An 11,100-nucleotide genomic window follows, 5' to 3' on the forward strand; every position below is an offset into this window, starting at 1 on the left:
TTTGAAAAGAAATTGAGAGAGAGATAGAGACTTAGAAGGAATGTTGTTTAATTGGTTATGAACTAATGTTGGGCAGCTGAGGTCATCCCTTACGTTCTATGAACCCTACTTTCTAGTGATTTTGTTCTGTTTTGTGATTGGACCACAATAATTCAAATCTCAATAATACATATATTTATTTAACCAATGGGATCAAGAATTTCCTAGATTTCTTCAGGAAAATATATTTCTCGTCCTCTACTCAGATTCTTATCATTTTTGACTTTTATAAGTGTGGAAAATTATATTGTAATATTGAAATTAGGTTTAAGTTATATTTGTATTATGTGTTATTATTTTGTAAAGAAAAGTATATTGGGAAGAAGTATTTTTTTAAAAGGTGGAAAATCTCATTTCTTGAAAAAAAGAATGAAAAGTTTTACAGATAAGAGCTTGAAGTAAGAGGAAGAAATCAAGACGAAGATGGACATCTCTGTTCCAGTAGATAAGAGTGTTAGTGATAGGCTCAAAAAGGGTTGGGTAGAGCCTCGATCCATAACCTCACAAGTGTCGACATGAGTTTTGATACACAACTATATAAAATATGAAAGTCAGGTCAAATTTAAGGTCAATCAAACCCAATGAAAACTTGAAGAGTTCGTATGACCATTTGCCAAAATTAAGTCTATTTCAACCACACTAAAAATGTCTCATAATTTACTATAAAGGCGGCTTAAGCGCACTATCATATGCAATGTCATCATTTTGAAAAGTAACTTTTCACCATTTAAAAAAAAGCTATTTTATCATATACCTTTATTTGAAAAAGAAATTGTCACATTATGTTATATCATATGCTTTTATTTATCATAAAGTTCCTTCATAGTAATGTTAGGGACCCCTAATATAAAGTTTGGTATTGATTTATATTCAAATAGATTATTTATTTATTTATTTGCATGGTTTTTAAATTTGGAGGGACCCATATTTCCCCCCTTTCAGCTTCACGTGCCAAACCACCAAATACACATGGAATGCCATGTGATTTATTATTATTTTTAATTTTCTTCCTACCTTGCTTCATTACGCTTTGTATATAATATAATATTATTTTAATTAATGCTCCGTTAAACTACTAATTTGAATATATCTCGATTAATAAAACATATATTTTAAGTATGAAGCCCAAATCTCTACTCCTCATTTGTGTAATTAAATTAATACAATAAAATACTAGACTTACCGTCAACTCTTCTCGCAATCTTTTTGGATTGTTTTATTGATCGATATCGTGACATAAATATATTTAAAATTAATATTTTCGATTAATTGTCCTAATTTTATTGAAATAATGTATTATAAGTGTAGTATTTGACTACAATAATATAATAATGTTTATTTATAAGGGTAGGTGGATTTAATTATGGACATATATTTATGAAATGAATTAGATATAATAGAGTAAGTTTGGTCGTCATTTTAGTCAATTAATCTTTAATGAACGGGTCATCTCATATCAATTATTAATCGATAATATGAACAATAAATCATTAAATGATTGAATAAAATAGGGGGGTCGATTTCGTAGGGATTAATTGAAGGAGTTTCAATTCAAATTGATATCTAAAATATGGTATTAAAATTTAAAATCAAATTTATATTATTTATTGTACTATAAAAATTGAAAAGAAAAGAAAAGAAAAGAAAACTAATTAATGGGAGGCGTAACGGGCGGCTGCGAACCACTCATCTTAGCAACCACATCGGGAAAATTCATCTCCAAAACTATTCTTATCTACCAAACAACCGAAAAAGATATTTAAAAAAAAAAGAAGAAGAAAATGAATAAAATAAAATAAAATAATATAAAAGTCCAAATAATTCGCCAAATTCTTCTCCAAGCAACAAAATTCTAATTCACCTTCTTCTTCCTTCTCTTATCCATTTTTAAAACCCTTCTTCTTCTTCTTCTCTCTCTCTCTCTCTATCTATCTATCTCTCTCTCTTCTGCACCAGATTCCTCCATTAATGGATTCTCTGTAACTTTCAAGGTAAATTCCCTCTCTTATTCCCTTTTTTACCCTTTTTTTTTCTTTCTTTCTTACGATTAAATCTCCTCCAAACAAGGGTATATCTGACTTCTGGTAAATACGAAAATAGTTTAATCAATAAAATTTATATTTTTTGGAAGATTGATCTTTCCGTTCAATCAGAAAATAAAAAAGATTTATAATTTAATCCTGTTTTTTTTTTTTTTTAAATTTATTTATGTTAGCTTATTATTATTATTATTATTTATTTTGGTAGACATAATTAAGTAATTACTTTTACTAATACATATGGAAAAAAAAAAATAAATATTACTGTGAAGGGTAAAAAGTGATATTAATTGGTTTAAAGTATCGTTTAAGAAAAGTACTAATTTTCAATCATAAACAAATACATGGCAACGAACATTATTAATAACTTGGAGAATGACCTTAAAACTGTCGTCTTTTAAGGTAATAAAAACACAATTTAATGTCTTTTCTTTCTTAATTTTAATTTTATGTTTTTTTCTACTATGATATTCATCTCAGTATTATTTATGAGATTTAATTTTTAAAAAATATGTAAATTACAAAATACATAGGTTAAAATTGATTGAAACTTTGATTTATTAATTAAGTTGCTCTCAATTATAGCTTTTATCATTTAATATATATTCAAAATTATTTATACATTATTTGCGATTATTTATATATATTTTTTTAATATAGGTATTATAAAAAAAAATTGACTAGTAAAATATTAGTAGTTAAAAATATGTTTTTTGAGTTTTTTAAAAAACAATAAAAAAAATGTTTTTTTTTTTTCTTAAGCTTCCAATTTTACCCTTTTAACTTTTCAAAAACAAACAAAATACCCTTTTAAAATGTAAAAAAAAGAAGGTAAAAAAAGAGAGAGAAAGATTAGGTGAATATTGATATTATAATAAAATTTTAATAAATAAATAAAATTGCTGTTAGAAAACTGGAGGAGGATCTTTTGGGTCGCCAATGGCGATTAGTTGGAGGTAGATGGTTATTGGCCTTTGATGTTTCACAAGAATCAAGCCAGTCCATGTCCAGTCAAATTCATAGCTTGGCTGAGGCGCTGTCATGCCCTGCACATCTTTCAGGATCCTGCCATTTTCTCTCTCTCTTCCTTAAATACCCATTTTGATGGACTCTAAAGAGCGGCTGCGGACTACGGGCAAGTTTTAGCCGCTCATTCGCTTCTTCTTCATTTGGGATTTTGCTTTTGAACCTCTGGTTTTTTGAAGACAGCTCTCCATTTCTTTCACTCCATTTATCTTCAGGTTTTCCCCTAAAATCCTGTTGGGTTTTCTTGTAACCTCTGGTTTAACAGAGCTGTTTCCTTTTTTATGGATTCTTGATGGGTTTTTCCCCCTTCATGATCTGCACTGCAACGCTGTTTCAACGAATCATTTCTTTTTTTATCACATGGGTTTTGCTTAGACACTCTGTTTTCAAGGAATAGCACCATTTTCCTCCCATTATTTCGTGTTCAGGTTTCGAGTTCCAAGAATGAGCTGTAGACGAGTTTTCACGACAGGTTTTACATTAAATTCATTTGGGTTTTGCTTGGAACCCATGGTTTATAAGGAACCCCTCCCTCAAATGGACTCTGGTTCTACTTTTTTCACCTTTTTTTAAAAGTCAATAAGCCACTTTTTCTCTCTCTCTCTCTACCCTGTTTGAGTGTAAAACAAATCCACCGGTCTTTTCATCATCTTTGTTGTATTTTTTTGTATATGGTGTTTGGTGAATCTTTCCTTGGTTATATCGTATTTTGCTGTGTTTTTATCGCCCAAATGCACCGTTTAAGATGGTTCTTCAATTTCAGATAATGTTCTTGATGTATACGCTTGCCCTTTTAAGAGCATAGCATGAAGGAATAAGTTCAATCCAATATTTGCTGCTTACATTTGGTATATTTCCTTTTTGGAGACTGTATCAACCATTATAAAGATGGAATAAACCTCCATCTTTATCCTCTTCTGGAAGATTTTGTCCATAAAATTTGTTGTTTATGTGAAGATGAACTCGGTGTAATAGCTCAGACCATCATTTTTCTCTTGAATTTGCCTCAGATCTGTCAAGATCGATGGCCCCATATCCCCTCTTATTTGTATGACAACTTGTCTTTTCCACATGTTTACAGTTGATTTGGCTCTTTTCATTGCTTTAAAAGTCTTTGTTTGGTCCAGCAGAGCAAGGGCTGTCATTATGAACTGATTTTGGTTTCGTTGCTTTTTACTTCTCAGGGAATTAGAGGAATAACTGGACAGTTCCCAACTAGAAGATGATCCTATAGTGTTTTGTGCTTAGAAATTTTAGCCATGGCTTCCTCTTGGTTGAGTTCACCTTCTTGCTCCATGATTCCATCCTCTGAGGATCAAGCTCTTGGATCTATATTCCAATGGTCACGGTTCATTTTTCTTTCACCTTGTCCTCAAAGGGTTTTGTTATCCTCCATTGATGTCCTGTTCTTGCTGTTTCTCATAGCTTTTGCATTGCATAAGTTATGTTCTAGACTCCGGTCGGGTGATCGGATGGACTCTGATGTAAGCAAACCTCTCATAGGTAGCAGTAGACCTCCTATAACGACCAACATCTTGTTTAAACTCTCTCTAATTGTGTCTAGCTTGTTATCCATCTGCTACCTTGTTCTAAGTATCTTGACATTTTTCTCAAATGATCAATCGAAATGGAGGATTGCGAACGGGGCGTTCTGGTTGGTTCAAGCATTGACTCATGGAGTGATTGCTATCTTAATAATCCATGAAAGAAGATTTGTAGCTGCTAAGCATCCACTTACACTTCGAATTTACTGGGTTATGAACTTCATTATAATTTCATTGTATATGGCATCAGCAATCATGCGTTTGGTCTCTACTAGAACAACTGATGAACTCAATTTGACTTTGGATGATATAGTTTCCATAGCTTCATTTCCATTATCAGCTGTTCTTCTATTTGTTGCCATGAAAGGATCAACAGGGGTTATGGTGGGTGTATCAGAAAAGGCAGAATTCGATGGACACAGTGACACGATCGAGTCGGTTTCGAGTAAATCGAACGTGTCTTTATTTGCTTCAGCCTCTTTTGTATCGAGGGCCTTTTGGCTATGGATGAATCCCTTGTTATCTATGGGTTACAAAACCCCTCTCCAACTAGAACAAGTTCCAACTCTTTCACCTCAGCATAGAGCTGAGGAAATGTCAGCTCTCTTTGAATCAAAATGGCCTGAACCTCATGAAAAGTCGACTCACCCGGTTCGAACGACGTTGCTCCGTTGCTTTTGGAAGGAAATTGCCTTTACAGCCTTCCTTGCTATTGTGCGTACTTGTGTCATGTACGTGGGGCCTGTTCTTATTCAACGTTTTGTAGATTTCACTGCTGGAAAAAGTAGCTCTCCTAATGAAGGATACTATCTTGTACTGATTCTTCTAGCTGCCAAGTTTTTTGAAGTTCTTACCACTCATCACTTTAATTTCAACTCTCAAAAGATTGGTATGCTCATTCGAAGCACTCTAATTACTTCATTGTATAAGAAGGGCTTGAGGCTATCATCATCTTCAAGACAGGATCATGGGGTTGGTCAGATTGTGAATTACATGGCTGTTGATACCCAACAGCTCTCTGATATGATGCTACAATTGCACGCTGTATGGTTGATGCCATTACAAGTTGGTGTTGGTATGACACTTCTCAGTGCTTATCTAGGCCTTGCTACACTTGTAACACTGGTTGCACTTATTGGTGTTCTTATATTCGTCGTGCTGGGCTCGCATCGGAACAACAAGTTCCAATTCAATGTAATGATGAATCGTGATTTACGAATGAAGGCAACGAATGAGATGCTGAATTACATGAGGGTGATCAAGTTTCAAGCATGGGAGGAGCATTTCAATGATAGAATTCAAGCTTTTCGTGATTCAGAATTTGGATGGCTAACTAAATTCATGTATTCAATGTTTGCTAATATCATAGTCATGTGGAGTACGCCAGCAGTTGTATCAACTCTCACCTTTGGGGCTGCGTTACTGTTAGGTGTCAAACTCGATGCTGGGACAGTGTTTACGATGACAACTATCTTCAAGTTGTTGCAGGAGCCGATCCGAACGTTCCCTCAGTCGATGATATCGCTTTCACAAGCGATGGTCTCACTTGGGAGGTTGGATCAGTTCATGTTGAGCAAAGAGTTGGTTGAAGATTCAATTGAAAGAACTGAGGGATGTCATGGGAATGTTGCTGTCGTGGTCGAAAATGGCCGATTTAGCTGGGACGACGATGCGAAGGGTGAAGTCGTTTTGAATGATATAAACTTGAAAATTCAAAAGGGAGAACTAGCAGCTGTGGTTGGGACTGTGGGATCAGGAAAATCATCTATTTTGGCTGCAATTCTTGGTGAGATGCATAAACTGTCAGGGAAGGTATAGTTTCTTCTCATAGAAAGTTTTGTGAACTTAACTGTTTGATAAGCTAACCGTCCAAGATTTCATCTCGAAATCGATCGGAACCAACGACATGTCGGTAGTCCACGCTGGTTTTATCCCCAAACCAACGCCGACCGACCAATGATCACCAGTTTACATTTAAGCACACTCAAAACACACAAATGATTACTTTTCAATATCTTACATTGCAAACTTCACAACAGGTTCATGTTTGTGGAACGACGGCTTATGTTGCACAAGGATCATGGATTCAAAATGGCACCATTGAAGACAATATCTTATTTGGTTTGCCTATGGACAGAGAGAAATACAGGGAAGTTATCAGGATTTGTTGCTTAGAAAAAGACTTGGAAATGATGGAGTATGGAGATCAGACCGAGATCGGTGAGCGTGGTATTAACCTCAGCGGCGGGCAGAAGCAGAGGATACAACTCGCCCGAGCTGTCTATCAGGACTGTGATATCTATCTTCTCGACGACGTATTTAGTGCTGTTGATGCTCATACTGGCTCTGAAATTTACAAGGTACAAATGTTGCCTTTTTTCCCTCCCATCAATATCAATTTCTTAACTCATCTTCTTTTGATCTGTAACTTTGAATCTTCAGGAATGTGTTAGAGGAGCTCTCAAAGGCAAGACCGTGATACTTGTTACCCATCAAGTTGATTTCTTGCACAATGTTGATTCAATCTTTGTACGTTCTTGAAGATTTGAACGCCATCTTTATTCATTTAGTTTTGGTTTTCTCAATTAGATGACATTTCTTTGATTCTTTTTTGATGATTTGTATGATAGGTAATGAAAGATGGGACGATTGTTCAATCTGGAAAATACAATGAACTAGTAGAGAATGGTATGGAGTTTGGAGCATTAGTAGCAGCTCATGAGTCCTCCATGGAAATTGTGGATAGCTGCAATCCTACGCTCGAAGTTTCGTCTCCTAAACCTCCTCATTCGCCGTCGCTGCATAGGGAAACCAATGGTGAAAACAGCCCTTTGGATCAACCAGAGGCCGAAAAGGGTTCATCAAAACTCATCAAAGATGAGGAGAGGGAAACTGGGAGTGTTAGCTTGGAAGTGTATAAGCTTTATTGCACTGAGGCTTATGGCTGGTGGGGAGCTATAGTGGCCTTGTTACTCTCACTAGTGTGGCAAGCTTCTTTGATGGCTGGTGATTATTGGTTAGCATACGAAACTTCAGCCGAGCGCGCTGCGACGTTTGACCCTTCGTTGTTCCTTTCGATATACGCTGCACTCGCTGCCATTTCAGTGGTGTTGGTGTTAACAAGATCAATTTCTTTTGTACTCATAGGACTCAAGACATCCCAGATTTTCTTTTCACAAATTCTTACTAGTATCTTGCACGCCCCCATGTCGTTTTTCGACACCACGCCATCCGGAAGAATACTAAGTCGAGTAAGTTTTCCCACACGAACCAGTCTTTCGATCCAATTCTACTTATTACGTCCCTCCTAACCTTTATTATCTCATGTTTTCATTTAGGCTTCAAATGATCAGACCAACATTGATTTGTTCATCCCCTTCTTCATAACCATTGCTACTGCAATGTACATTACAGTGCTCAGTATCTTCATTGTCACATGTCAGTATGCTTGGCCTACAGTTTTCCTTGTGATTCCACTTCTATTTCTCAACGTTTGGTACCGGGTAAGGATATCCCGACGCATATTTTGTTTCGTTTCTCGACCTTGTGCTCTAATCTAATTTCATTTTACAGGGATACTACCTTGCAACATCTCGTGAATTGACACGTCTCGACTCGATAACTAAAGCGCCCGTAATTCATCACTTCTCAGAAAGCATACAAGGAGTTATGACCATTCGCTCGTTTAGAAAACAAGATCAGTTTTGTGAAGAAAACATTAGAAGAGTAAACAATAATTTGCGTATGGATTTCCACAATAATGGATCAAATGAGTGGTTGGGATTCCGTTTGGAATTGCTTGGAAGTATAGTGTTCTGCATTTCAGCAATGTTCTTGATCTTACTACCTAGCTCCATTATCAAACCTGGTACTGTGAATTGTTCTTCTTCGTAGAAAAATAGGTAATGTTGTCGGATTGCTGCTAACTAACACTGACATTACTTATTGCAGAGAATGTTGGATTGACTTTGTCGTATGGATTGTCTTTGAACTCTGTCATGTTCTGGGCCATATATATGAGCTGCTTCATTGAAAACAAAATGGTTTCTGTTGAGAGGGTGAAGCAATTTTCTGTCATACCACCAGAAGCTGCATGGAAAATTAAAGACTCTCTTCCTCCCTCAAATTGGCCATACCGTGGCAATGTTGATCTAAAAAATTTGCAGGTCAGCTTTTGAGATATCTACATGTTCTTCATAAGATCATGCTTTCTTTCTGCCATTTCAGTCCATTTTTTCTCGAGTGACAGGTTCGATATCGGCCGAACACGCCTCTGGTCCTTAAGGGTCTTACTTTAAGTATCATCGGAGGAGAAAAGATCGGCGTTGTTGGTCGAACCGGGAGTGGCAAATCAACTCTGGTCCAAGTGTTGTTCAGACTGGTTGAACCTTCAGCAGGGAAAGTTATTATTGATGGCATTGACATAGCTACATTGGGACTTCATGATCTAAGATCTCGACTCGGGATCATTCCTCAGGAGCCGGTTCTTTTCGAGGGGACGGTTAGAAGCAATATCGACCCGATTGGCTTGTATTCTGATGATGAGATATGGAAGGTAAAAATAGTTTCTTTATATGCTTTGTCCATTGTTTTAAGAACGTCACGTTACTCGAATGTTATCACTGTTTCAGAGCTTGGATCGATGCCAACTTAAAGATGTCGTGGCTTCGAAGCCCGAAAAACTCGATTCTCCAGGTGGTTATCTCATAATCTCATCTTCTCTTTGTCTTAAGTTTATGAATGATGGCTTCTCCCTTATGAAATCTATGAAGTAATCATTTGTTGCTAATTCAAACAGTTGTTGATAATGGAGAAAACTGGAGTGTGGGACAAAGGCAGCTTCTTTGCCTTGGAAGGATCATGCTAAAGCGTAGTAAGCTTCTATTCATGGACGAAGCAACCGCATCAGTCGACTCGAAAACCGACGCTTTGATTCAAAATATCATTCGAGAGGACTTCAGAACGTGCACGATCATAAGCATAGCTCATAGAATTCCCACAGTCATGGATTGTGACCGAGTTTTAGTGATCGACGCAGGCAAGTTTTCTTAACTCGACACGATTTAGCCAGTCACCTAGAATAACAAACTAACTCCATTTTATTCATATTCAATAGGTAAAGCAAAAGAATTCGATAGGCCTTCTCAGTTGCTTCAAAGAGCAACACTTTTTGGGGCATTGGTTCAGGAGTATGCCAACCGCTCGTTAGACCTTTAAGCGTGCGCTGTTTTGCAAGTTGTTCGGCTTCTCGACGTCGTGTCTCGAGCAGCAAAGTGTTGGCGTTGGCAACTTGAGGTCGGGTTTTGTTTTTGATGAGAAGAAAATTATGATAGGAAAGGAAGGCTGTGCATCCCAATATATGGAGCAAAGATAATAGGAGCCCTTCATCAGTGTCTCTTGGGAGCATTTGGCTGTGTTTCTTTTGGAGCAAATTTAGTAGGTTTTGTCAACTAATTGTGCTTATTATTGTATTTCCAATAAATTACTGGAAAAGAAATTGAAAAATATGGAAAATTCTCGCTCTGCATCCTCGATATAAAAGCGATAATTGGCATAAAATTAGTCTCCAAAATTGACGATGCTTCTTTTCATGGTAAAGTTCACGACTCGTAAGCCTTCTACCTTCACATGCTATATTACTCCATCTGGGTTTGACTCGTTGCGAAATGTTTTGTCACTATTTATGAGTAGTGTCTCATTCCCAATGTTTGATCATCCTCTTTGATCAACAACTAATAATCGCTTTGAAAAGCTATTACCTCACTAATTAGTTAAACAATTGTGAGCCCGAGACGAAGAGTTTTTCTCCATTTGCTCATCAACGTATAGGGTATTAGCCATGAGTTTTGAATGTTGTTCCCTTCTACTGGTAGGTTATTACGTTGGATGTAACCATCTCCATTTGGAAACCCCACTTCCTCATTTGACTTGCATTGCAGTGGCAACTTTAAGGCAGAGTTTGATCTTTTCGGGTGACAGTGGAAAAGTTGATAGACAAGTCACCTTTACTGCCACTAATCGTACATGAGATTTTCACATCATACGGCTCCTCGTTCAATTCTTTCAAAGTCATTGGATCCTTTTCCTCGTTCGAGAATCTCCTCCCCTCTTCCATTCCATCCCAAAGAGTGACTAGGACCAATTCAGTCACGTTTTCATTCATTTGGAATCTGAACTCTTCTACGTCATTTTTATTTATTATTTTTCTCTCTGGGAGCCCGAGCCATCAGTGAGATACTAGAAGAGCTAGAATTTTAACCTTGTGTTAGGACCTACGGGCCAAGGGTCAGTCTCAGGTAGACAGTTTCTATGGGGCATAGGCCTCCCAAAAGGTAACGAAGGCGTGCAAAGGTTTCCTCGGGCCAGACAGAGATTGGCCCTCGAGTGCAAAGGCTGAAAGGAGCTTGACTGCAAGACCCACCCGTCGAGCAAGGACAAAAGTCGGCCTTAGT

General features: G+C 36.9%; 1 protein-coding gene across 4 annotated transcripts; it reads left to right on the plus strand.

Annotated features, from left to right (window-relative positions):
• Positions 1 to 1,921: 1,921 nt before the first annotated feature.
• On the plus strand, positions 1,922 to 10,207 carry LOC111789852 (ABC transporter C family member 14-like). Of its 4 annotated transcripts, none has more exons than XM_023670560.1 (12): positions 1,922 to 2,030; positions 4,289 to 6,460; positions 6,688 to 7,008; positions 7,091 to 7,177; positions 7,279 to 7,899; positions 7,987 to 8,151; positions 8,222 to 8,516; positions 8,600 to 8,814; positions 8,898 to 9,203; positions 9,280 to 9,343; positions 9,447 to 9,686; positions 9,765 to 9,865. In XM_023670560.1, the coding sequence occupies exons 2-12, from the start codon at positions 4,364 to 4,366 to the stop codon at positions 9,863 to 9,865; spliced, it is 4,512 nt and encodes a 1,503-aa protein (XP_023526328.1). In that variant the 5' UTR covers positions 1,922 to 2,030; positions 4,289 to 4,363. The 4 variants fall into 4 exon arrangements, with proteins under 4 accessions (XP_023526328.1, XP_023526330.1, XP_023526331.1 ...); XM_023670562.1 differs by lacking the exon at positions 1,922 to 2,030 and adding an exon at positions 2,988 to 3,319; XM_023670563.1 differs by lacking the exon at positions 1,922 to 2,030 and adding an exon at positions 4,013 to 4,152.
• Positions 10,208 to 11,100: the final 893 nt, after the last annotated feature.

The sequence above is a fragment of the Cucurbita pepo genome, chromosome LG03, assembly GCF_002806865.2.
Source record: "Cucurbita pepo subsp. pepo cultivar mu-cu-16 chromosome LG03, ASM280686v2, whole genome shotgun sequence".
Classification (NCBI taxonomy): Eukaryota; Viridiplantae; Streptophyta; class Magnoliopsida; order Cucurbitales; family Cucurbitaceae; genus Cucurbita; species Cucurbita pepo.